Consider the following 27,343-nt stretch of genomic DNA (forward strand, 5'->3'; position numbering starts at 1 on the left):
TTCCCATCATTCTGAAAAACCAAGCTGCCCATTTGAGGGAAGGTCACATGTCCAAGAAGTGATTGATGGGACAGGTAAACCTCTCACCCTTCCTTCCACACATCACTCATGTCTGGCACTACTGAGAAAAAAACAACAAAAAAACCCCTACTAGCTTCTCAGTGGAGGCCTGCTACTGTGGGATTAACAAAATGATGGAATAATGAATGCTTATTAGTCTTCATTCTACCAAAATGAGCCAATGTCATTTATATAAATGTGTAATAAATAATCCAGAACTTTGACTCCAGACTGTGTGTGTGTGTGTGTGTGTGTGTGTGTGTGTGTGTGCACGAGGTGTCTGCTGTTTTTATGCTCTCAACACACTGCCTCAACTTATGCTATGAGTCCTTGGCCACTGATAACGAGAGCCAAATGTCCCCAGCACACAAACAGGACCCAGGAGACACATTATTAAATCTGTGCTTGCTCCTATGATGGGATTGCCTGTGTCGTGTGCTGAGAGGTGAGCGGCGCATCTCGCCGCTCTGTGAGAGCTTGTGTTGGGATGTGAGAGTGGTGCACTCACAAGTGTCTGAGTGTGTGTGTATGTGTGTGTGTGTGAGTGTGTGTGTGTGTGTGTGTGTGTGTGTGTGTGTGTGTGTGTGTGTGTGTTGGTGTATGGGTGCGTGGTTGTGTGGCTTTGCCTGTGCATGTAGGAGTGAGAATATGTCCCCTATGGGAATGTCCCACTGATCACTGCTCTCTGCCCTTAGGGCACCTGTCTCGCCTCCCCATGGACACCTGGTGCTTCCTTTCGAGCTGCGGACGTGTCTGCAGCCTGATGGCCATGCAGCGGCCTTGGATTCCATTCAGCACCTGCAGCAGAGCCATGTGCAGAGCGCAGCTGCATGCTTGCCTAGCTGGTGCAAATCAACTTTAAGACAAGAGATCAGACGTGATGAGAAGTCAAAGCTGGTATTAATCAGGGCATCGGCCTCTGCTTTTAATATTCATGATGTATCATTTAACCCCAATTATATGAAATAATGTGCTGCAGTAAACTCCAAATCTTTTGGATTACTTTTAGGAAATAGCTTTCATTTCACATGGATTCCCAGGAGGGGAAGGCTGGTAGAAGCCCTTCTGGGGAGGAGGTGGGACATTTCTACAGCGACACAGTCTTGCATGAGTCTAGAAAATCATGCAAGGACTGCATGTGGATGAGCTGGCCAGAACCAATCAGATTCCACTCCATTACAGCCTTTTCCAATTTAGTTTGTTACCAGGTGTCATTACAGAGCTCTGGAACCGAGACACAGGCAATGAGAACTAAGGGATGACAATGGAGTAAGTCATTTTCAGAGAGAGAGAGAGAGAGAGAGAGAGAGAGAGAGAGAGAGAGAGAGAGAGAGAGAGAGAGAGAGAGAGAGAGAGAGAGAGAGAGAGAGAGAGAGAGAGAGAGAGAGAGAGAGAGAGAGAGAGAGAGAGAGAGAGAGAGAGAGAGAGAAATAAACCCAGGCACCTACTAGTGATTTTGGCATTTATTTAGTCAACAGTTCCAGTCCATACATGTGAATTAGGCTTGAAACTGAATTTCAGGCCAAATGAACACATTAATGAAAGAACACATAAACAAACAAACAAACAAACAAACAGAACACTAAAAGTGAGCTAGTGTCGTTTTGGCTTTCTACATGACGTGTGAAACCCACCATTTCTCTGGTGCTACTGTGCCTGTTTTTTGTTGCTGCCTAAAACCATCTACTGAGAGCACAACACTACCCATTATGTCTGTATGCTCCCCCCTAAGTGTTTTAAAATTGTGAGTTAAGTGCTCAGTAAAACTCTTAAGCTGCAAGCAAACATCCAGAAATGTTCATGTTGCAGTCTTGAACGTGGACAGATGGTTTCTTAAGTAGCAAATGCGTGCTGTGGTTGATGCAAATGCTAGTTCTGACTTGCTTAGTTCTACAAAGCCTGCTTTGAACCTTACACAGTGTACACTTGAAATACTGCCACCTCTAACATGTGGTGTAGAACGTTAAGTCCGATGTAGGCGTGGCTTATATTTATCCTCGGTGGTATAGTCGTCTTCTGACGGCTCTGCTTGGTAATGCCAGTGCACCGATTGGCAGTGTTTTTAGTGCATGAGCCAGTGTCTGAACAAGAGGGCACTCGTGTGTGTTTCCGTGCGGTGATTTATGCAAGGTTATGCAGAACCGTGTTCACATAGACACTGCGGCATGGAAGACTCCACCTAAAATCTCGGCCCAAAATCCTCAAATATGCAGCTAGTTGCAGAGGGGAAAAAAGACAAGCGCATCAGGAAACAGAACATTAAATAAACATTGAGATTTTTATTAACATTATAATTGCCTATTTTGAAATGCAACAGATACAGAGCTTCAGCAGTTGGCAATGAGCAGGTGGGAGATACTTTGCAAATCTCTCCAATTAAACTATAAAACAACTCACCGAATCATTCCTGAGACGCAAAAAGAAAGAATGCCAAAGAAATGTAGTCACATGCCCTGTGTGATATGGCAGCCAATTTCTGACACAAATATTTACTATGCCATTTATACATGGATTGCATTGATATAGTGACACTAATAGAGTTTTTTCCTTTTTATTTATTTTTTAAACAAAGAGCAGTTTCCACGTGATCTCTTGCCATCAAAGCAGCAGAAATGGCCAGTTCAATCAAACAAAAATTCTCTGCTTCAAGCCACTCAAAATAATCGAAAATACATCTCTTTAGTTTATTTCCTAAACAAGTTACAAGTCAAATTAGGGTCTCTCCAGCATGTATATAATGAACAAAATTATGAACCAAAGAGTTCCTAGGCAAGAGTAAATAAAATAACATAAATCAACTGGAACAACAAGTTCTGTATCTAAGCTCTGTGCTAAGATGTAGCATCAGGGCGCAGCTAGCATTTCCAGCATCTAACCATGATTTACATATTAGACTTATCTTGGGCAATATGTCTTTCTTTCTTTTACTTTACCTTTCAGAGCATGATATAATGGGGTGTGTGGGTGGATTAGAGTGTGTGAGAGTTTCTGGTGTGTTTTCAAAGAACATTTCACCTCATATATTAACCGCGTATCTGCAGACCCAATTACAGGTTACGTTTGAACTGTGGCAGACGTCATGGCTTTTTCTAAAGCTATGCATGGGTGCGCAGCAGTCCCTGCAAACATTTGCGCTGAGATTAACTTTACAATGAAGGTCCCGTAAACACGTGAGCTGTGTCAGCGTTATCTGGGCAGTGTTCGCAGCCCAATGAAGCCCCCGACTGGTGGAATAAACAGTGTGGATGCTGAGACTGGTCCAGGTGAGAGGATGCTGGCTCCGAAGACCATCACCAGAAGACAGTACAAAGACAAATCCCGGTCCAGTTCTCTCACTATGCTGTCAGCTGCCCTTAATCTGGGGCTTGCGATGACTTCAGAAACCAAATGACACAGAGCAATAAAAATTCAACTTCAGCATGCAACATAGAAACAAAAAGAACAAACAAAAACCCCCAAACAACAAACCTCAGAAAAAGAGACAAAATAAGCCAAAAACATTAAAATAGGTCGTGAAAATGAAATGAACATATATGACATTCATCATATAGAAGAGATCCAGCAGAGAGAGAGACAGACAGAGAGAGAGAGAGAATTATTGTACATTGGCATGTTGAGACTACAAGTTCAAGCAATCCAGAGAAGGTGCTGCATCAAAACAACATGACATTAACCTCCCACGGCAAACGCAAAGGCAACCATGGTGATTAAGTGAAGCCGATTTACGCGATCTAAATAATACATGTAACTGGTCGAAGGGGACGAAGGTGGGCATTATTTCCTCTATCAGCCATTTAGTGGCGAAACGTAGTTCTAGGTCACCATATCAGCCCTCGTTAGCGCAGCCTGATTCACACAGAAACACGTACCATGGCTGGACTATTACATCCAGAGAGACAGAGAGAGGAGGAAGAGAGAGAGAGAGAGAGAGAGAACATCTGTGGCCCCTTCACAAGGTGTAAATGAAGAGTTAGTCTACACCGTACATGTCTCGGATAAATACCCAACTCCTCCTTCTATTCACCACTCTTCTTCATTAAATAGTAACACACACTCTGAGGTGGGTATATACATATGGGTGACATGTGAAACGCGAAAAGAAACATCGGAGCCAAGAGCCCATCTGCCTGCATGGAATGTCGTTACACTAGGACTTCAGTAAAAGCCATTTTTACTGACTCTACTCTGTAAATTTAAAGCTTTATCTTCTAGAATTTCCCCAGCATTAATGATTCTCCTACACAAGAGGCTGATACATGGAGCGATGGAGCTATTCCTCTGAAAACTGCCATTAGACTGACGTTACTATAGTCATTATTCATGGCGACCAAAAACACACGGAGGGTTCATAATAAATGCTAACATCCACCTCCTTCTTAATTTGCAGAATCTATAATCATTCGATATTCATCCCCGTATCTTCTCCGTATTCATAGCTGACTCTGGCTAATTTAATTTACAATTGAAATGAAGTAATTTACAAGAAAGTTGTGAAATAAAATCATGACATCATAAATGTTTTTTTTTTGTTTTTTTTTACCAAAATGTAGTTCTTATACAGTATATACATACCTTATGCTGAAACCAAGCAAATATGTGGAACATATGTCAAGAATCCTCAATGGCCAAAAACTTAAAAATAACAACAAAAAGTTTAATTGATGTCTAAACTGGCTAATATACAAACTTGATGATATGTGGTATTCCAAAGTCTAACAACAATTTTCACTAGTTACTACATTTAGCAGATGTAATATACAGCCTTATTAACAAGGGATCATATTCATTACAGAAATAACGAACGAAAAAATGAACAGAAAGACACAGACTATTTCAAAAACACTTCAACCGTTCATCATTGTTGGATGAGATGCAGTGGTCATAGATATGTTTCATATTGAACTTGTGAAAGTTCAGATCAGTCCCAGTACTGTTTCTTCACTCTCACATCTTGGAATAATCATTCTGTGTCCTCAGGCAGTCATGCAGTCACTTCTTGTGCTTGTACGTTTAATCTAATCATCAAAGGGTATGGAAAAAAAACCAAAACAAAACTCAACCCCAAATGGCACTGTCATGACTTTGTGACCGTCCTGGGACAATAAACATTCATTATGAGTTTTATAATGTCTTAATATTATTTAAAAGTTTAGATAAAAAGTCCATTACACTTTGTATTTTTGTACTTTGCCCTTTTCTGTGAGTAAATCAACTATTGTTTATCAAATAAACTTGCATACAACACACTGCATTTTAAGTATCTCTAACCCTCTGGTGTACAGCAGGGTTTCTCCCCAGGGCACACAGTCATGTGAACTGCAGAGAGTGGCTGATCAGGAATCGTGGTCCTACTGCGATAAGCCTCATTTGAATGCAGCGATTTTGTCCTGTAGTGTAATAGTGAATAGATATATAGACCAGACAGGGACATGTTATGTCAAGTGGACTCAAATGGGTGAGTACAGAAAGACTTTGTTCTACTGACCTTTGACTCATCACCCCTGGCCTGCTATTACACTAGCTATTACACTAGCTACGTTTGCTGTGAGGTCAGATGTCAAGTCAGTAGAAGCTTGATTATCTTTCTACTAGGGTCTACAATTCAAATGTGTTTTTACACGACATTGGGGTGTAATCTTCATTCAGACTATGGAACATACTTTCTAGTTACTTTCTAGTTGATCAGAATTTTTGTGGCTAATGAGGGGTGTAGACAACCTCCCTTATTTCAAGTTGAGCAAATTCTGTTGGGTATATTTTTTATTTTGACAAACATGACAATAGTGAACGTGGAATCACAAAGAGGAAAAAAAACACCCATTAAAATAAAGGATATGATAAAAATGACATAATTATTGTCATAATGCGGTAGATAAAAAGAAAGCAACCAATCATTGAGCGCTTTACAAAAACGAAGGCTTATACTGAAACCGGATGTTCTGAATCTTTAGGCACTGTGAACTAGTGAGGGCGGCGGACTTCTGGTTTTCAGCTCGGAGCTGAATTCTGGCGGTCTGGGGCAGTTTCACTCTTATTGTGTGTATTTTAGAGACATGCTGAAATAAAAAGGCGAGAATATTCAGCAGCTATGCTTGAGTGACTCGTAAAAAAGTGGCAAGTAAAATTCAGGGTGAGTTAATTTAAAACAAACAAACAAACCAACCAACCAACAAACAAACAAACAAACAAAAACCCCAAAAGAGAAAAAAAACCTCAAAAAACCAGCAAGCGGAGGAATGTAAATGAAAAGCACAAAGAACGAAAGGATGTGAAGAAATGAGTGAGGTTCTGCTGCCGCCAGGCGAGGTTCCTACACGGAGCTGGGAGGGAGGGATCAGAGAGCAAGAATGAGAGAGCGGGAGCGAGAGGGGGGGAGAGAGGGAGAGAGAGAGGGGGAGAGAAAGAGAGAGAGAGAGAGAGAGAGAGTGGAGAGGAGTGGAGTGCGGTTTAAATGAAGTATTCCTTCTTCTCCTCTGCATGTGCGTGGTTGCCATCGGCGTTGATGATGGCCGTGTCAGCGTCGGGGGCGTCGTCCGCTCCTTTGGCCTCATTGGTCAGGTATGTGCCTGTCATAGTCCAAGACAAATGAGACCCAGTTTTAAAGTGATGCAACAGTCTGCCTGAGACAAACCCTTTGGCTAAAGTGAATATACACCCTGGTATAGAGCCTGAATGATTTTTGCAGGTTGAAAGGACAGTAATGTGGTAGTTTACCTTTATGCCTGGCTAGATAACGGCCCAGCACGATGATTAAGCACAGAGTAACAAAAACAACAACAGCTACAACTCCACCAATCAGAGCATGGTCTGGGCCATGTGGTCCCAGGGCATTAGGATCTGGAGAGAGAGAGAGAGAGAGAGAGAGAGAGAGAGAAAAAGAGAGGGAGAGAGAGAGGGAGAGAGAGAGAGATGGAGAGAGAGAGAGGGAGAGAGAGGGAGAGAGAGAGAGAGATGGAGAGAGAGAGGGAGAGAGAGAGAGGGGCAAACAGACAAAGAACTTCAAAAAGGTGTCATTTCATGTTTCCCTGCAGAGTATATTATTTCCCAAGAACACTACCAGTCTAAATGGCAATGAGAATATGAGAATATTCAAAGTGGGCATTTTAGAAAAAGGAAATTGAAACACAAACAGCCGGAGACAGTGAATTATTTAGGATCCCCTAAGGAGCAATATTCTAAGCACACAAAACAAAAGTCAGGATATAAAAGTATGAATATTTAAGTGGGTAAATACAAGGGGAAAACTCTCCAGTAGTTGATCTCTCCCATCATTCCCAGCACACTGACACTACAGGACCAAGTCTTTGCCTCCAGCTATGCAGCCTAAATTCCCACGAGAGAGGGTGGCCACTGCAGGCCCTCACATGGGCTCTCCAGGAGGTCTGACCATCTTTGGAAGCGCGGTGAAGGCTGGAGACTGGAAGCTCCCACTACACGGAATATCGAATGCAGGATTTCCTTACCCTGTCAAGTCGGAGTTCACACGCCCCTGACTAACAGTACATGTGCACAGACACTCCTAGCCACAAACACTCATGCATGCGGCACCAGAGTGTGCTCTAAACACCTCCAAATATTCACAGGCTAATGAAAAAAAAAAAGTTACAGTGCCTGCTGTTCATCTCCTCACCCTTTGCTGGGTCAGTGGTGAAGGCTGTACAAAACATGTACCCCAATGTTAATCCCAGCACGCAACTTATAACAGCTGCAAAAATTCAGCTCGGTGGCCCATGAACAATGGTGATGGCAAGGAATGAGGGTTGGTTATGAGAGGGACGATTATCGCAGTGGGGGGTTATTAAGAACACATGCAATTTGGAAAATTCACGGACGTAGCCGCATTAGTTTAGGTCGTCTATCTCTCTCTCTCTCTCCCTCTCTCCAACAATCCTGCTCCTACACTCTCAGAGGGAAGTTGTTTGCCTTGTTTACCTAAAGAAAAAGCCCTCTCTGTTGTTACAACGAGCGTGATTCATTAGAGCCGCTGTCTCACGCCAGATAGCATACATCTTCACGAGGGCACACTTACAGCTGCTTTCAAGGCATTCCACTTCCCCGTGCTCCACTGTGATATCTCAATAGCAGCCGAGCGTGGGGGCCGGGCAGCCCCGAGTGTGTCAGCTCCAGCCCCGTCCTAATTGGATATCTACAGCGCTCGCTCTATTTATATCAGCGGCCAATGAGGCCGCCGTGATGAGAGCCTTCCCGGGGCAAGCCTATTGACACGGCAAACTCTTTGTGGCCCTGGCAGATGATAACGATATGAAAGCTAATTTCTACAGCCAAGGAGATTGATACGGGCGATGCAGGGCATTTCATTATGCTCCGCTCTGTTTAGGGGCGAACGGGCTATTACAGTGGGAAATATGCCAGTTTAATATGTGAATCTCCACCTCTCACAGCGCCCTGTCTGTCTCTGTCTGACTGGTTAAACTAATCAGAGCTCTCCGCCGTAGGCCGCATGGTGGACTTGTCGCGGCCGCAAAGAGTAGGTCAGCGATGCATTCCGGAGCACATTATCTTTTAATAAGGCCGGTGAAGGCCCTCTCTCAATGGTGATTTAATATCGGGGCGCTGTGCGCAAATTCCTCTTTCAATATTTATAATGGCATTGTTCAGTGCCCCTGTCCTCGCGCGACGCCTGTGTATTTAAGAAGTCAAACTGTGGCACTCGGTCACTGATTATTCATCTGCAGTGTGACCTGGAAGAGGTTCGGTACCGAACCCGGCAGCTGAGTCTCACCGAGTGCGGAGAGTGAGCCGAGGCTTGACCCATGCAACCCGTGCTGTCACGGTGGTTCTCCCGGCGTTTTTTCTCAGAAGAGACGACAAACGCAGGCGCGAACGCGCCTTTCTCCTTAGAATAACTCCAGCTGCCATTTTCCTCTCCTTGTGAGAAGAATTTGACGTACGCATGAATATTAATGGCACACTGTAGTTCTCAGGAGCAGGGTTGCCGCTGTGTAGGATTACCGCCACCATAATCTTAGAGGTACTGGGATGAATGCACTTAAGGGCTGCGGTGAGAAACACACAAAGGCAGGGAAGCGCCGCGCACGTGAACGCCCCACTGCTCTTCTTTCCTCAGGCGAGCGGCTCCGGGAGGGAGCACTGAGCCACGGAGCTTCATCTTTAAAGCACAATGAAGGCGTTCAGGGGGACACAAACCGTAAGCCTCCCCTGATGAACGTGTGCACTTCAACACACCCTCTCATTCATATGACCAATGATGTGTTACGTGATTCAAGGGTACAGGGTACATGGTTGGCTAACCATGAGAATTACAAGTAATGTCTAGTCAAAACACCATCTTGACACTGTTTAAAAGTCAATGAAAAAGTCAAATGAAACATGACCTTTGCAATATAGTTGCTGCACCGTGTATGAAATATTGCACGGGCTGTCTGATGAATATGTAAACAGGACCATCCCATTAGCCATTTTCCATCTGAATGGTATACCGCGGCATCAGTGACTAAACAAATTAACAAGCAATTGGCAACTGCAGTGGAATGGAAAGACCAACTTATTAGCTACGTTATGGGTTTAAGTGTGAGCTCATTTGAATTTAATTATGAACTCAGCTGGACATTAAGGTTCTATCTGTAAGGACATAAAATGCAGTAGTTTAACAGTATGGAGTGTAACACCAGTGCCAAGGCACTGGAGAGTGCACGTGAAGCCAGCGCTCGATTGTGTTGCACGGTCGTGTTGCATGGCTTAAGATTGTCTTTAGATCGTTGTATCACCATCTCTGCATTCGAGACTGCCCAGAAAAGGTCACAGTTATTTTTTATAGCTGTAGAAGATGCGCAAGAAATCTATGAGGTTTAAGCAAAAAAAAAAAAAAAAAAAAATCGAAGCTTTTTTTCTTTTTTCTTTTTCCCAAGGACCATTGCACAGATTTCCTTCAGAATAGCTATGTGAATCGCGAGCCCTTTGCCCCAGATCAATAGGGAACTGCAGGGCTCTTAAGTGCCTTGTTGTGCTGCTCCACGCTTCTACCTGTCATCTGCTTTTTCTGCCAGCCTGGCTGCCTTCCCGGAGCACAGATATGACGGTATGTTGGCGCGCCGTCTGAAGGACGGCATGTATTAGCTCAGCAGCCTTAGGCCTCGGTGTTTTAGACTGCGTGTGGACACACCCAGTCCCCCATGCCAGGCCCGGAAGGGGCGCCAATCAGCTGTGTGCAAAATGTCACGGAACGCACGGGAGAAGCAGGGTTGGGTTGGGAGGAATGAGCCACGAGGTTTGTGGACTGATTTGACGGATTAATATGTTAATTATGGCCTCTTTTTGCATAAATGTTCACAATTTGTAAGTAATGGGCACAGTTGAGGGGCAGCCAGGATGGAAAGGACCTGGGAGATTCTACTGGTGCGCCGGCAGCCTCCTGCATGGGCGAAAGAGGGAATTTACATTTGAATGAACCCAGTTCATATACTCTCCACATCTGCTCACCTCACCCACCCAAAAAAGAGAGAGGGAGATTAAAAGAGACATAGAGAGAGACACACACACACACACACACACACACACACACACACACACACACACACACACACACACACACAAAGCAGCATGCTGTCATGAAGCTGAACTGTACACTAGCAGTGAGATGATTTACATGTTAGAGACTCTCTAGAGCTGACTTTAAACTGACTGTGTGCACAAGGGACCGTGCTGGCGGCCCGAGTGGTTTAATTAGATTTTCAAAACAAATTACAACTTTTAATTGTGGCTTAAAAAAAAGTGTGTCTGGTCTGATGAGAGGCTGAACAATTTTACTCCAAAAGGCCAATACGCAGACGCTGGCCACCCGACCACTGCACTAGAATACAGGCTATTGTAATGGTCAGGGCCAGGCTGGTGGAATGACCGTCCAGAGTCTTAGATCATCACATCCTAAAGTGAGCTAAACATGCTCAGCACTGTAAAATAAAGTGAGCACATGGGTTTAGTCCAGAGAATTATTTAAAGTGTCTACTACCATTAAAACATAACGATTGGACAGACTGTTATTTGCAATTTGGCAGTGGATTTGAACGATTTCTCTCTGTTTTGGGGCTCTTGCCTTAATTTAAACTGTAGCTATAATTCCTGGAGTGATGTGACTTAATGTGATAGATCATCAATAACTACGCCGCATGACTTAGTAAAGACCTCTGCGTTCCATTTGAATTCCCCACTGCTGCTCCAGCGCACTTGGAACAGAGGGCAGGGCAACCACTTAGCATGGCAACCACTTAGCAAAGCTGTCTCAATATTTGGCCAGCCCTGGAGAGACACCATTGCAAACTTTGACTTATCCCGTTCAAACAAAGCTGTTTTTGCTGCTGTCCTTTGGTGCAAAACTCAGAGGGGTAATTCTTTCCCCCGACTGCATTTTCTTCTGTTCTTCACTTAGGAACGCTGGAGGACCAGAGCTAAATCAATACCACTAGAAAGTCCACCGACGAGGATTCTTAATTCCTGAGGAGAGAAATATTACACTTTCAAAGACAGTCCTGGAGTTGTCTGACCTCATACTTTCCTTTAGGAAGACGTGTGTTCTCTCTGAGGAATATCATGGAAATCCATTGGGTGAAGCCCAAGCTTGGCAGCCCTCCCCCCAACACACACGGTCTGCATTGGTGTCTTGTCAGTTGGCAGTGCATGTATTTGTAAAGTGCCTGCCCGAGATCCAGGGATGGCTCAGCAAAATCAGAGCGGGTCATGTAAATCCCTAATTGGATCAACAGAAGCTCACCGAGATGACCTGCCGCGCCTGCCGCCACTGAGAAGGGCGCAGTGGAGCATGCAAAAGGCGCTCGGAGGATTCCTCTGTGTACTGATGTCCTGATGAGCCGGGAGCCCACGAGCGAGGCCGCAACCAGCCCACAGCTGCCAGGCAGCCGGCCCGTCATGCCCCCTGCGGCGTGGACACGCTGTGCACTCGCTGAATGTCTGCTCGATGCACAAACACAAATTTGCTTCCAAATGGCCCACAAGAGCCCCATTGGGAGACTGGAGACGGTTTAACAAAGGCTATAAATACTGTTACTTAAGCGTCGTGTGAGATTTGAATTGTCATTCTGCTATTACATATGCTCTGCGAATACATAAAAGTGACTAGCAGTGCAATTTCAAAAGTTCCTCCTCAGTTATGTCTTCTAGCACAATAACAACACGAGGCGATAACTGGCCTGAGTTTGACAACTCGAAAAAGTTCTGTGGCAATTAAACAGCCTCTGGATTCTGTTTTGTTTTCCTCACACATTTTCTGTCCTATTATTCCAGTTGGCTAATGAACCCAAACCAAACCCTCCCTGAACAAGATGGATTGCCACGTTCTTGCCTGCCCATCTCGAGACAAAAGGCATGACCAATCACAGTGCCGGTGGAAGTGCCTCGGCGCAACGATAACAACGTGGGGGTCTGCGCGAAAGGGCGGACGCGCGCACTGATTATGAAAAGTGAGCCGTAAATATTTTAAAAATTCCCTGGAACCCGACTGCTTTATTCAACCTTTCAGCTTCATAAGGTCACGGCTAATTTGCAAGCCATAAAAATGCACTTGGCAGGTTTAACGGGGACGGGGAGCCACTCCGATGACATCGACCGGGCCCCGCGCTTCTGTGCTGAAGAGTTATTACGCTCATTAAGGCCGGCTGCCTGCTGCTGAAAACCACCCACTGATCGCAGGCACCGGGATGGCCGTCTGATGCATCATGGAGAGCGGGCGCTGTTGCCGCACATGGGGCCTCCATGCCACAGGAGACGGGAGGATGTGCTGTGCGATGCAGGCCGGGGGAGCGGTGCTCCGTGAGGGAGCGGATCTAGTTCTGCGCAGTGCCCGAGAAAAGCTTTTTTCCCGCGGGGCCGAACCGGAAAAGCCGGAATGATGCAACAGGGGGAGCTGGGTGTAACTGCGGTGAGTGTCTGATGCAAGGCGGCTGCCGACCGTGCGGAGGTTCAGGGTCAGGTGGATGCCATTCTGCACGCTGCGCTGGGTGTCCTGTGTGAGGCAATAAATGTGAAGACTTTCAAAAGACCTTACACGGAGGCTGTGGGGGGGACGCGTTATGCCTGTTACACGTTATAAATCATGTCGTCTATATATAGCAGCTTCTCGGAGGCCTGCTGAAGCCTGGTAAGTAGAGTGAAGTGAGCTGGCTTTGGGATTAGCTTCTCACACGGTGCCGCGGCTTCCGAGTGGATCCCGTCACAGTCAAATGAAGCACCTGGGTGTGAGCTAAGCACACGGGTGGCGGGAGGACAGCCCTGGTGGATCGAGCGCGGGATGGAGTCACACAGGGAGCAGCCCGGCTCTGGTCAGCGCAAAGAGGCCTCCTCTTTGAGGCCTCCAACACTGTAGGGATGCATCGGAATGTGCCGTAACATGTCGTATCACACTTGGAGTTACATGTGAGCAGTGGGCTGATGAGAACAGGTCGTACAGGAAGAGAGAGAAGGGGAATCAGTGAGGGACGGCGAGAGGAAGAGTTAGAGGTGCGTGCGTGTGAAGAAGAGGAGTATGAGGAAGGGTGGTGGGCTTACTGTACCTCTCTGACCGGTCACTGCAGGGGCGGAGTGCTTGGAGTTTAAGGGAACTGTGGTGACTGGGAGTGAGGCTACAGGGGGAGGAGTTGTGGATGGAGAGGGCGTGGTTGGGGCGTCTGGTCAATGGGACACACCCGTGCAAACAAACAAACATGGATGGACAAAGACAAAACAACAACAGGGAACAAAAAACAAACCCACATCAAGACAGCAATGGAGCATATACAGCACTTCCTACTGAGTACATCATGCAAATTAAAATGGAATATGGGATTAATGCAAAATAGCAAATGCAAATAAATGATAAACAAAATATATGATGCAAATATTATTCAGGAACTAACATTAATTAAAAAGACAACACGTTCATGAACACTATATAAGTTATTCCAGTTGACTGGTATAACCTCAGGACTATAAATCTGACACTTGGAAATAACTGAAAAAGAACACTATATAGAAATGTTACTGTAAATATTTCACAAACCATGATAGCTGGATGGTGCAAGTCCCAGGCAAATGCACCATTATTATGGGTGACAACTTTAGTGCCAGGTGGATAAAATGCCACTAAAAAGTGCACAAAACAATCTCACCCAGATGTAGCTTTTGGTCCCATATACTGATTGACATGGTAAGACCATTGACATGGTAAGGTCCATGCTTTGGCATGGCAAAACTAGTAAAATTTTTACAAGATCCAGACAAGATCCAGTCCGGGGCACTCTGCTATTTCCCTGTTTAAAAATTCATGAGCAAAGCAATGCCAGAGCCAGTGAGGATTAGTGCCAAATCACCACGGCACGGCTTCTTGAACTGGGCCATTCTGGTTCTTTAACAGAAGAACCGGGGTGCCCACATGCCACACGTTGCCTAGCTGGTGGACATAGCATGGGGTGGGCACACATGAAGGCCCAAAGAGCTGGAGAAACCTTCTGTCTTTAAGACAAACCAAACCTGTTCCCTAACCAAACCTGTTTCCATTGCTTTTAAAGTTGCAGTACACCACAAATAAAGCAGCATAGGCTGCACAGTTTCTGCCCAGTCATAACTGAGAAACGTGAGACCGGAAAAAAAGGACGTCGCTCAGAGTGACATCAAAGTTATCATAAACTATTTTAGAAAAAAGCAATAAGAAGATTTCATAGTTCACGTTTAACGATGGAATGCAAGGGTGTTACAGACTGTTGCTCTCACTGCCGAGCATGCGTCCTGAGGTGGCACACAAAGGCACGCAGCCATGTGAATGTTGCGAGCCCTTGTACAGCACTAGTCTGAGTGCTAATCCTTGACAAAAGGTAGCTGGAAACTTGTTGTGCCAGTTGAAAGGACAGTAATGAATCCAGACAAGGTGCTCTATGTTTGCGACATCCAATTACCTCTTTATTCCTGCAGGAAGTTGTCAGCTCTGGAGCGTCAACATCATTAAGAGCTTTGGTTGTCCTCACAGAGGCCTGACATTTCCACCATCCGCCAGCCTCGACATCTACGCCACACTCCACGTGCTCATTAGGCCTGCCCTAGACCCTCGCCGGTGCATGTGTGTGTGTGTGTGTGTGTGTGTGTGTGTGTGTGTGTGTATGTGTGTGTGTGTGTGTGTGGGAAGGAGGAGCAGGAGTGAACTAACAGGCTGGTGAGAGCTTCATGCTCCATTCACAGCAGATAAGGAGTGAAGATTGTAGAGATCCAAGATGGCCAAGGATGGCTCCAAACAGATGGCACAAAACTGTACTGCTGTTCGGAATGAAAGATTGTTGTGGAATGTTTGTCTCCAAGCACCAAGGGGATATCTAGAGCAGGAGCTGCTGATGCAAGTGCAAGGCTTGTAGAGTGCTCTGTGTGTGAAGGCCTTTAGAGTGCTCTGTGTGTGCAAGGCTTGTAGAGTGCTCTGTGTGTGAAGGCCTTTAGAGTGCTTTGTGTGTGCAAGGCTTGTAGAGTGCTCTGTGTGTGCAAGGCCTTTAGAGTGCTCTGTGTGTGCAAGGCTTGTAGAGTGCTCTGTGTGTGAAGGCCTTTAGAGTGCTCTGTGTGTGAAGGCCTTTAGAGTGCTCTGTGTGTGAAGGCCTTTAGAGTGCTCTGTGTGTGCAAGGCTTGTAGAGTGCTCTGTGTGTGAAGGCCTTTAGAGTGCTCTGTGTGTGAAGGCCTTTAGAGTGCTCTGTGTGTGAAGGCCTTTAGAGTGCTCTGTGTGTGAAGGCCTTTAGAGTGCTCTGTGTGTGAAGGCCTTTAGAGTGCTCTGTGTGTGAAGGCCTTTAGAGTGCTCTGTGTGTGAAGGCCTTTAGAGTGCTCTGTGTGTGAAGGCCTTTAGAGGGCTCTGTGTGTGCAAGGCTTGTGGAGTGCTCTGTGTGTGAAGGCCTTTAGAGTGCTCTGTGTGTGCAAGGCTTGTGGAGTGCTCTGTGTGTGAAGGCCTTTAGAGTGCTTTGTGTGTGCAAGGCTTGTAGAGTGCTCTGTGTGTGAAGGCCTTTAGAGTGCTCTGTGTGTGCAAGGCTTGTAGAGTGCTCTGTGTGTGAAGGCCTTTAGAGTGCTCTGTGTGTGCAAGGCTTGTAGAGTGCTCTGTGTGTGCAAGGCCTTTAGAGTGCTCTGTGTGTGCAAGGCTTGTAGAGTGCTCTGTGTGTGAAGGCCTTTAGAGTGCTCTGTGTGTGCAAGGCTTGTGGAGTGCTCTGTGTGTGAAGGCCTTTAGAGTGCTCTGTGTGTGCAAGGCTTGTGGAGTGCTCTGTGTGTGAAGGCCTTTAGAGTGCTCTGTGTGTGCAAGGCTTGTGGAGTGCTTTGTGTGTGAAGGCCTTTAGAGTGCTCTGTGTGTGCAAGGCTTGTGGAGTGCTTTGTGTGTGAAGGCCTTTAGAGTGCTCTGTGTGTGCAAGGCTTGTGGAGTGCTCTGTGTGTGAAGGCCTTTAGAGTGCTCTGTGTGTGCAAGGCTTGTGGAGTGCTCTGTGTGTGAAGGCCTTTAGAGTGCTCTGTGTGTGCAAGGCTTGTAGAGTGCTTTGTGTGTGAAGGCCTTTAGAGTGCTCTGTGTGTGCAAGGCTTGTAGAGTGCTCTGTGTGCGAAGGCCTTTAGAGTGCTCTGTGTGTGCAAGGCTTGTGGAGTGCTTTGTGTGCGAAGGCCTTTAGAGTGCTCTGTGTGTGCAAGGCTTGTAGAGTGCTTTGTGTGTGAAGGCCTTTAGAGTGCTCTGTGTGTGCAAGGCTTGTAGAGTGGTCTGTGTGTGAAGGCCTTTAGAGTGCTCTGTGTGTGCAAGGCTTGTGGAGTGCTTTGTGTGTGAAGGCCTTTAGAGTGCTCTGTGTGTGCAAGGCTTGTAGAGTGCTCTGTGTGTGAAGGCCTTTAGAGTGCTCTGTGTGTGCAAGGCTTGTAGAGTGCTCTGTGTGTGAAGGCCTTTAGAGTGCTCTGTGTGTGCAAGACTTGTAGAGTGCTTTGTGTGTGAAGGCCTTTAGAGTGCTCTGTGTGTGCAAGGCTTGTAGAGTGCTTTGTGTGTGAAGGCCTTTAGAGTGCTCTGTGTGTGCAAGGCTTGTGGAGTGCTTTGTGTGTGAAGGCCTTTAGAGTGCTCTGTGTGTGCAAGTCTTGTAGAGTGCTTTGTGTGTGAAGGCCTTTAGAGTGCTCTGTGTGTGCAAGGCTTGTGGAGTGCTTTGTGTGTGAAGGCCTTTAGAGTGCTCTGTGTGTGCAAGGCTTGTAGAGTGCTTTGTGTGTGAAGGCCTTTAGAGTGCTCTGTGTGTGCAAGGCTTGTAGAGTGCTCTGTGTGTGCAAGGCTTGTAGAGTGCTTTGTGTGTGAAGGCCTTTAGAGTGCTCTGTGTGTGCAAGGCTTGTAGAGTGCTTTGTGTGTGAAGGCCTTTAGAGGGCTCTGTGTGTGCAAGGCTTGTAGAGTGCTCTGTGTGTGCAGGACTTTAGTGTGCTCTGTGTGTGCAAGGCTTGTAGAGTGCTCTGTGTGTGCAGGACTTTAGTGTGCTCTGTCTGTGCCCACTGAGTTGTGATCTCTTTAACCACATCAGTCTAGACAGGCCATCAATATTTTGAAAAGTTTTAATTGGTTTTTTTCAGAATGATATCTCACTGACCTTTCATTGATCTCGCTTTCGCGTCAAGTATTGTAGGCCAAGGTCACTTGGCGATCGATTTCAAAAAGGGAAAATGATTAAATCTTAAAGCGATACTGATGAAACCAGAGCGACGTCTTTGACGTGCACACGTGAGGAGGGGACTCTTAAAGTGGCAGGGCAGCATAGCAGCTGGTGCGTTCTCTGAGCGCCTCGGCCAGGTGTTCTTTGTTTGGACTGCGATCATGCTCCACTACTCCCCGCACTCACCGTATACGAAGAGCACATACTCGGCGTGGTTGGTGCCCAGGTGGTTGCTGGCTTCGCAGCGGTAGGTGCCGTTGTCTGTTTTGTTTAAGGACGTGAAAGTGAGATCTCTGCCCTCGACGATCACGCGGTCCAGATCTGGCAGCTCACCCCCATCTTTGGTCCACAGCACTGGGTCTGGCCTGCATTGCGTTTACCAGCACACACACACACACACACACACACACACACACACACACACACACACACAAAGTGAAAAACTCTGTGTCAGATCTTCCAGCTATTTTGGCAGTGATTGATTTTGGATAATCAGGGTAAATTACCCTCCAACGTACAAGCTATTATCAGCCTTAATTATTAGTCAATAATGACAAAGGCATGCAGAATGTGAATTTGAATGAATATTTTGAGTAAAAATAACATGAGACAAGAGAAAAGAACTAGAAAGAAAGGATCATATATGACTGTGTTTGAACTGCGGAGTGTTTGACTCAGATTACAGCATGCGGGAAACTAATATGGGATCAATGTGTTATAAATCGCAGGGAACGCTTGAGTGTGCAGATCCATAAGACTCGTGGAGAGCAAGGATGAGTGCAGCCAAGCGGGGGGTGCTCTCCTGCCCTGACCGAGCGCATGCGGGGGTTTGTGGGTATGGCGTGAAGGACTTACGAAGGGTTTCCTTTCGACACACACTCCAGTTTCAGGAACTGCCCTTCCTGTGGGAGGGCTTGGGAATGCCGGATCTCCACACGAGGGGCGTCTGCAGGGGGGTCGAGAGGGAGACGCGGGTTTAGCCGGCCACGCCATCACGCCGCCGCCTTAGCAAGCCTCAGACATCCTAAGCTGGCAATGCAGCAAGTCTTTATGTTGTGTATGTATTATGCAAAAAACAGCTAGCCAGCCATGTTGGAATAATTGCGCATCCAGCAAGTAAGTGTGGTGGGCTGGAACTGAACTCCGCAGGCCTGCTCTTCAGGAGCAGTGTCGGGGGAGCGTGGCTCAGGAGCGAGGGGGCGGGCACGCCTGACGCCCAGAGGGGCGGTACTCACAGTGCACCTCCAGCACCTCAGTGGCCTGCTGTGGGCTGGTGGGCAGGGCCACGTGGTCCACGCGGCACGTGTAGGCCACACCATCATCGTTTCTGTCCACCTGCAGCTGCAGGGAGCTTCGCACCGTGAACGTCTTGCCGCTGGCATTCACCTCCTTGGCACCTGCACGGAAACCCACAGACGCACGCTTTGGAATTTCACACAAATACCCAACGGACAGCTGCCGCGCACAGGTATGATACGGTCTATAAATCTGCACTGAGCACGCCGGGGCAGAACACTTACATTCAAAGGGGCTGAAATATGATATCAAGTGCGAAAAATAAGTTGTGACAAGTTGACAATTTCAATTTTGATTCAAATGAGTGAATGCCTATTTCTATATAATGCAGTGTCTGTAGTTAGGTTTCAGAAGTTACCACACACGGTAGGTTTAGAGTACGCTTAAATGGACATCTGCTCTAAACTAGCAGAACAGAATAAACCGAGCAGAGTGAACAGAATAAACTGAGTAGTGTTCATTATTTCTAGTCAGTGACGCACATCGGTGCCCTGGAACACTTCACCAGCTCCAAACATATCGTTGCGTACAGAGATAGCGGAGGTATGCATTTTCCTTTTTTATTTTCAAATTTCAAAAACTGCAAGACTTTCATAGCAACTGCTGTTTGTGATTTTCCTCTCTTGAGTTGTCTGAACAAATAGATGTTATCTAGCTGAATAGTAGATGTTATCTAGCTGAACAGTAGATGTTATCTAGCTGAATAGAATCAATGGCCAGAGTTCACAAAATGTTTTTGCAAAAAATCATATTTGCAAATGAATAAACCAGTTTGCTTGTTTGACTTTAAATTCTGCAAAATTAGTCAGCTGGAAGGTGTGACTGTGTAACAGGTGAAGTATTTTACTAAATGTTAAATCTCTTTAAACCAAACGCAAATTAATGATGATTATCTTAAATGGACCTTGGGTACTTTCAGAGTGTATCGAGAATAAATCGGTGAGACATGTACATTTCATCCAATTTATCTGAAAATAACACACACATACACACACACACACAGGTAGAAGGTGCAGGGCCACTCTTAAGGGTAATCTCTTGCTCCGAGAGCACTGGGTGACATATGGCACATGAAGACGTTGGGAATGAAATCTTTACTCCCATAGCAAAAACAAACAAACCAAACTGTGTTAGTATGCATACAAGTAAATTCACACTATTAGGTATTTGTGAGGCTGCAAACAAACAGTAATTCATCTGAGACTGATATAAACATACAATTAGGTTTGACATTGTGGAGGATGTTCTCCTCCACCGTTCAGTTGCATGCAGGCTTGCAGCGGGGGTGTCGGGAAAGTTTCTTCACACCAAGCTCCTTTGCGTTCAGCGCTATACAGTGACTATCATTGTGCAGAATGCCTTTGCTGTTGTGTTGGATTGTGGAGATTTGCCTTAGGCCAGAAAAAGGCAAGGGGACCTCTTTTACTGAAGCAAAACTCAGTCTACAAAACTGTGTATGAAAATTTTTATATGAAGTGATAAATTATCCATCCATCCATCCATCCATCCATCCATCCATCCATCCATCCATCCATCCATTCATTCATCCATCTATCCATGCATCCATCCATCCATCCATTTGTGTGGAAGTCATCTGCATAATGGAGTGCACCATGAACTGATGTCCCGCTGTATCTCTGCAGATGTGCCAGCAGAAATACTCAAAATTAAGGTCAGCATGTTTTACATTAATATTTATAAAGGCAAATCAACACACATGCACACGAACGCGAGCGCGCACACACACACACACACACACACACACACACACACACACACACACACACACACACGCGTGCACACACTCGGACGCGCACACACATTTGGACGCGCACACACTCGTATGCACACGCATAGGTTTTCCACTTTTCATTAAACACACACCACACATGCAATTAAATTCATGGTGGGACAGAAATGAGTCCGAATCCAAGTTCTCTTTAACAGTGCTAATTTCACTTTTAGGGACTCGAGTCTCACAGAGCCTCAGCCTGGAAGGCTTCCCTGGCATTCCGAGATAGCTCAACCATATGCCAAGGCAGGGAGCTGCGGGAAAGGTGGCAAAAAGGGGCTAAAGATTAGCATTTCATTTAAGCTGGGAGCAGATCTGAATTTTAATGCTCGCTTCCATTCGGCAGGCATTCAGGTCGGCGGGGGGTGATGGGCTCCGTGCTGATTCGACCTGTTCATCCTGCATTTGGCCCATTAGGGCGAGGAGAAAAGTGCCCGCCTCGCGCTCCTCCTAGCACTCACGCCGAACGCTCGTCCGTGGCCGTGCCCAAATTCATTGGCCGCACCCCCGTGTGCGTAATTTGTGTGCGCGCGGGGTAAAGGGGGTTTATGATGCAGGTTAACGAAAGATTTAAATAAATAAATAAATAAATAAATAAATAAATAAATAAAACCCCGGAGCGTGCTCATCTTGCGCGCGCGGCCCTGGCCGCGGGGGGTGGCACTGCGGCAGGCCCACACGTGGCTCGTGCACGGGCGCGCGTTGGGGTGGGGTGCAGGTGCAGGGAACGAACCTCCGAGCTGCTTAGCAAGACGACTCGTGCGTCTTTTTATTTATTTTTTTTTTTGCTGAGCTGTAATCTCCCGCACCGAGAGACTGGGCAGCACGTGGCCCGCGAGCGTAAAAGATTCGACATGTGACAGACCAGAACTAATGTCCTAGAGGCCTAGATTCCGCTCTCTTTCCCAGCAGGAGCGCAGCGCCTCGTCGCCGGCGCCGTGGCTGGGTGGGACCTGCTCCACTGCGGCGCTCCGGCTCGTCTGATGCTGTGTGTAATGTTATCTGGCTAATCCACACAAACCGCCTCGCTGCTGCCAGGAGCCTCCAGCATCTGACTGAGATCAGATTTGTGAGCATGATTGCCTGAGCTAGAGCTGGCATTAATAATCTCTCTCTCTCTCCCTCACACCCACACCCACAATGGTATCACCTTCATCGCTGTGGTGTGGTCACAGAATTATCTGTCTGAAATGCTATATCGCCGCTTAATATCGCCAGACCACAAACAGCTAGCGCTGTCCTGTCACTCATATAATACAATAATAGGTGGCGCTCTTGTGGGGCACGAGAGCCGCTGGCCTTCTCCGTTTTAATAAGCCACGCGTACGTATGGCTCGGCGGGGCGTATGGCCGCGCGTGGCCAGCCGAGTCCTGTCGATAGAGTGAAACGCCAGGCGGCGTTAAATCTCCAGACTGCAGAGAGGATGACTTGCTCCTCTTGTGGGCTGATACGGGAGGGATTAGCGCCAGCGTCAGCGTGGCGGCGCGGCACTGTGGAACCGGACTGTGATTCTGGCCCCGTACTGAGGATGAAAGAGCAAGCTTAAGCAGTGAGAAGACGCCAGCGCACTCTGCTGCCTCTCCGCCAGTCGCTCGCTCTCTGTCACTCTTTCTAGTTCTGTGCTCTCTCTCTCCCTTCACTTTCTTTCTCATCCTCACTCACTAGTTCTCTCTGCCCCAATCTATTCTCTCTCTCTCTCTCTCTCTGCTTCCAACTTTTCTCACTCACTGTTTGAAAGTTTTAACTCGAGCACCGCCGTGTCTGTGATCCTTGTCTCCGATACCAGTGTCACCGACTTAGCGGAACGTGTGCAAGCGGATGCACACGTGTGCGCGCGCGTGCACACTTACACACACACACACACACACACACAGAACCCACACACAACCCACACACACACACACACACATGTAAAACATATGCCTGTGCATTTGACTGGTGGGAAAGAGAAAATGCATTACTCTGCAAGACACATCAGGCTGGAAATGGACATAAATAAGTCTTAAGAGCTCTGGAGTGTGGAGGGAGGAATAGGGCATGGCTGGAATGTGATAGAGACTGGCTTTAAAACCCATGTTTTATTCATTATTTATCCACAGCCCAACAGGCTGAATTCCTTTTTATGGTTACTGATTGATTCCACAATCTATGACTCTTTTAAATTCATTACTCAAGAACAATAGGGAATCAAGTGTAAATTGTGAGGAAATGAGGTGTGGCAATAGCGTGCATTCCAACACTTTCATGCACATACACATAGGCACACGCACACATCAACTGAAACCAAAGGGAGAGAGAGAAAGAGGCAGAGAGAGAATGAGTGAGGGAGAGAGAGAGGGGAGAGAGGGGGAGAGAGAGGGGATGCGATGCTCTTGCAGAACGACTCTGCAATATTTGATCTCAGAGATCTCAGAAGATTTGCTTAGAGTGGAAAAACGATACAGACTTATTGCTGTGTGAGGTATGGGCGCAGAGGAACTCACTGAGAGGGAAAGAGGAAGAAAGACAGGAAGGAAGAGAGAATAAGAGAGATAGATAGAGAGAGAGAGAGAGAGAGAGAGAGAGAGAGAGAGGGAGAAAAAGAGGGGGAGAGCAGGAGAGATGGCCTGTAACTTAGAGACCCAGATTTAATAGAAGACTGAATGGTGCTAAAGTCTCAGTGTTTCGCATCATGTGACTGCAATTCCCTGAACGGGGCTCCAAAATAAATGCCTTCATCACACCATGAGTGTGTTGGAGTGTGAGGAAATCAGTGATGACAGAAGCTGTCACCTCACCTTTACACACACACACAAACACACACATACACACACACACAATCATGCTTGCGCAGCATGAGCACGCAGGCCCACCGACAGAGAGTGCCAGAAATGACATTCCCAGGTGACAGGAACTGAGCTGGCCCAAGGAGTTCTAAGTTAATAACCTTTTGTTTGCCTAAATCTCAGGTGATGGCGATGAGCAAAGAGCAGCGGCCGTGGACAGATGCAGCGCTGCTAACGCTGCTCATGACCTGCCTCTGCGTACTGTGCCATTTTCATTTTTCATCAGCTTCAAACATGGCCATGTTGTAGATTTTAGTGGCCTCTCTTGCCTCATCTCTCCCCCCCCAGCTCCCGTTTCCATGTCTCTCTACGCAAACTCATTTTGCATATCTGAGATGTGCCGTTTTTATTGAATGCATCCATCACCGCTCCAGTGGCACGTGCCGCTGACGAGAGCCTCTGCGGCCGGCGCGTCCCGTTCGGCGCTCACCCCGTATGGCGCTCTCGGCAGCCCGTCGGGAGCCCTCCGCCTCAGAACCACCCAACCCCGGTCCCGCCCCAAATCCGATCCATGGAATCTTGCTTATAAAATCAAGAAATAAAACCCATCCTGGGGCGCGCGACGAACGGAAGGGCCCCTCCGACGTACCGCGGGGCCGACAGCGCGCATCCACCTAAACTAACGTGTAAGCAACACGGCCGAGGAGCGGGGAAAAACGCGGGTTATTTGCGCGAGCTGCCGGGTCGCGCCGTCGGCGCGTGCCACGCGAACCTTTTGTAACTGGAGCGGAACCCGCCCAGAGAAGCCCTCGACAGAACCTCCGGCTCCGACTAACCTCAAAAGGCTCTGTTTCCTTTTCATCACACGCACTTCCATTTCTTTTCCCACCTAAACATATAAAGTTTTCAATAACCGTGGGAGAGGCGGGAGCGACAGCGGCACGGCACCAAAGACGCGCGCGTCACGGGTGTGCCCTTCAAGTCGGGAATAATAGCGTTGCATTACTTAGGTATGCTCATAATTACGTTCGACAATGAGCTTCTCCGGCTGTAGCCTTTGAAAGCCATGCGAGAGAAAGAGAGTGAATTCTGCATCCAATTATAATGGAGGATAGAGGGATGCATGAAGGTGTAAATATTTAGCAGGCTGTTCCGTTGTGACTGACACCTACTTTTGCATCACGCGCCTTCTATAAATGCTCTCCGGTCTCCCGAAAAAAAGGTGTTTACCATCTTAAAATAATCCCAGTTAATTAGAGGAATTCTAATTCTGCTTCACCGAGGATAAACAATTTGATTGTTATTGGGTAGATTGTATCATAAATCTGTCAATACGGGGAGAAAATCAGACTGACGGTTTGCAGCAGGATTTGAACTGAATAAGCTGATTCTCACAGGACTCCATCTACACCATCAGCAATCCCTTGATGAAATATAATTCTATAAAACCTTTTCAGCCTATCAGAAGTAGAGCGACAAATTAAGTTTGATCAATTGTTAATTACAGTTAGGTTAAATGAGTAGACATTTGTCTCTAATCAGACTTCGGCTAAGAGGATCTAGGCATGACTCAAACGTATCAGATTCTCTTAGAAAGCACTGTGAGATGTTAGAATTGCCTTCCATCTTCCAGTTTCCGTTCACCTTTGTGTTCAGGGTGCTAAACACCAGCCGGTAATAACAGATACTCGGTCCCGAAAAGCAGTTTCCAATAGCCACTATTCAGAAGTAAAGTGCTAATAACAAAACGATCAGCACTGCCGCTTCTGCACGCGAGAGACACAGTAATCACCCGGCGTGGGGAAAGTCATCACTAATTAGAACAGCGTTATTTTTAGAAGTGCAAGTGCAGCACTCGAGCGCTCGATGCCTCCTGCTTGCAGCGCTACGTCCTAGACAGAGCCGGTCCCGGGGCCTCACTCACCATTTGTTTGGTCTTCCAACCTTTCACCTGCCCCATTATCAGACAGCAGCGGGACGACAGATCACACTGCTCATGCATTTATGCTGCACATGATACACGCAGCCATTCTCTGTAGGTAGCGCGCACGCTATCGAGATGAGGTTGTTAACCTATATGTTTTTTTTTACATTTGTAAAATATATTTCTGTGCACTGAATGCAAATCTTGTGTGTTCATGAATTTGCACATATATACATTTACATATATTGTATAAACATGGTATATAAGAAAGGTGCAGGCAAAAATGTTGAGTCCATGGATAACAACTGTGCCTAAGCTTGACTGCATCTGTGTAGCACTGAGTGGGTAACTCACAGTTTGAGGAGGCTGCATTATTATGCAGAAATGATCTTCTATCATTATCATTTAACTTTGGAAAAATGACACAATGGGGTCACATATATGACAGCTATTGAGTCTACAGAGCTGAACTATACGTAAACTAATTAGAACCTAATGTGTGGTGGTAAGGTACTGTTACACTGAGCTCATTGCTATAATGACTAAATAATAAACTGCAGTACTTACTATCTTGGCATACTTGCAAGCTCAATCCCCATATAGCAAATTTTGCAACGGTTGCATATAATGTGTGTTTGGTCCCTGTGGCTCCAGAATTGTAGTAATTATGTGTGGACAAGTTATGAACTTAAGAGTGGCCCGTCTTCAACACGAAAGTAGATTTTGCTGGCTTTAGAACATATGGGAGTAAAAGGGGCATATCCATAGGGAAAGGACTCGAAATGTAACAAAGTCTCTAGTTTTTTTTGGCTACACGCAATGAGCCGTTTAATGAATTATTAAACAAGTGGTTAACCGTGATTTAACACACACTGAATTCCTCTGTGGCTCTCTACCTTTGATCTCCTTCTCATTGCGGAACCACCGGATGTCTGCAGCGGGCTTGCTGCCCGAGGTCACACATGTCAGGGTGATCTGGTCACCTTCCATGGCCGGCTTAGTGAAACCGTTGATCTCAGGCTTCTCTGGTACCCCTGGGGTGGGGGGGGGGGGGAGAGAGAGACAGAATAAAGCAGGGGAACTATTAAGCTACTTTAAAGTTAGCAATCAACAACAGAGTATAAGAGTAGACTGATGTGCTCGTAAAGGGATAGCATAACCCAGATTTATTTTCACTGTGGTCTGTGAAAGCCCTTGAAGGCTGGGGCCTGGTTTTAGTGGACAAAAAGAACCACAGTGGAATGTGAGAGAATGAAAGCTATTTTCTCCCATGCAGCTGTAGAACATAATAACAACCAAAACATTCGATCAGAATTCTCCACTCATCTCTTTCGACTCTCCAGCTTTGCTAGCAGTATTATTATTATTATTATTGCTATTATCCACTAAAGTTAATTTGAATTTGAACCTTTCATTCATAGAGGATGTTTGATTATATTGTGACAGTGTCACAGAGTAAAACGATCTTTGATTGAATGAAGGTTGGGAATTTCGTTCAATTCATCAATCTCAATTTTAACTCCACAGTTATTAGCGTAGCTAAAAAAGAAAACAGGTCTTTATTTTACAGTTCTGTGGGAATTCTTGGTCAAATAAATGACTCGTAGAAAACAGTGTAAATGCCCCCATTCTGGGTGAGCGGCGAGCGTATTCACGCTCTTGCTTTCTTCCTCTGTCTCTCTGGACTAACGTCACGCACGTCTAAAGCATGTAAAGGCTCCTGAGTTTCAGATGAAAGATTTAAGGCTCCTCTGAGAAGCAAGAGACACAAATACGGGAAATCAATAGGAATCATCATTTGGAAAAAAACCAGGAGATATTGGGTTCTTTTGGATTGCAGAGGAGTTTTGCGAAACGTACTGCCCC

General features: G+C 46.4%; 1 protein-coding gene across 4 annotated transcripts in view; it reads right to left on the minus strand.

Moving 5' to 3' along the window:
- Positions 1–2,319: 2,319 nt before the first annotated feature.
- The window catches only part of cadm2a (cell adhesion molecule 2a), a 216,319-nt gene continuing 191,295 nt past the window's right edge, over positions 2,320–27,343 (minus strand). For 3 of the 4 annotated variants that reach the window (XM_027024755.2, XM_027024754.2, XM_027024757.2), the window contains 7 exons: positions 26,374–26,511; positions 18,935–19,096; positions 18,555–18,645; positions 17,886–18,064; positions 13,605–13,718; positions 6,775–6,897; positions 2,320–6,626 (listed from right to left, as the gene is read on the minus strand). In XM_027024755.2, the coding sequence (XP_026880556.1) occupies positions 6,508–6,626; positions 6,775–6,897; positions 13,605–13,718; positions 17,886–18,064; positions 18,555–18,645; positions 18,935–19,096; positions 26,374–26,511 (926 nt within the window). In that variant the 3' untranslated portion in view covers positions 2,320–6,507. The remainder of the gene's footprint in view (positions 6,627–6,774; positions 6,898–13,604; positions 13,719–17,885; positions 18,065–18,554; positions 18,646–18,934; positions 19,097–26,373; positions 26,512–27,343) is intronic. The other variant, XM_027024756.2, reaches the window with a different exon arrangement.

Source organism: Electrophorus electricus, chromosome 17, assembly GCF_013358815.1.
Source record: "Electrophorus electricus isolate fEleEle1 chromosome 17, fEleEle1.pri, whole genome shotgun sequence".
Taxonomy (NCBI): Eukaryota; Metazoa; Chordata; class Actinopteri; order Gymnotiformes; family Gymnotidae; genus Electrophorus; species Electrophorus electricus.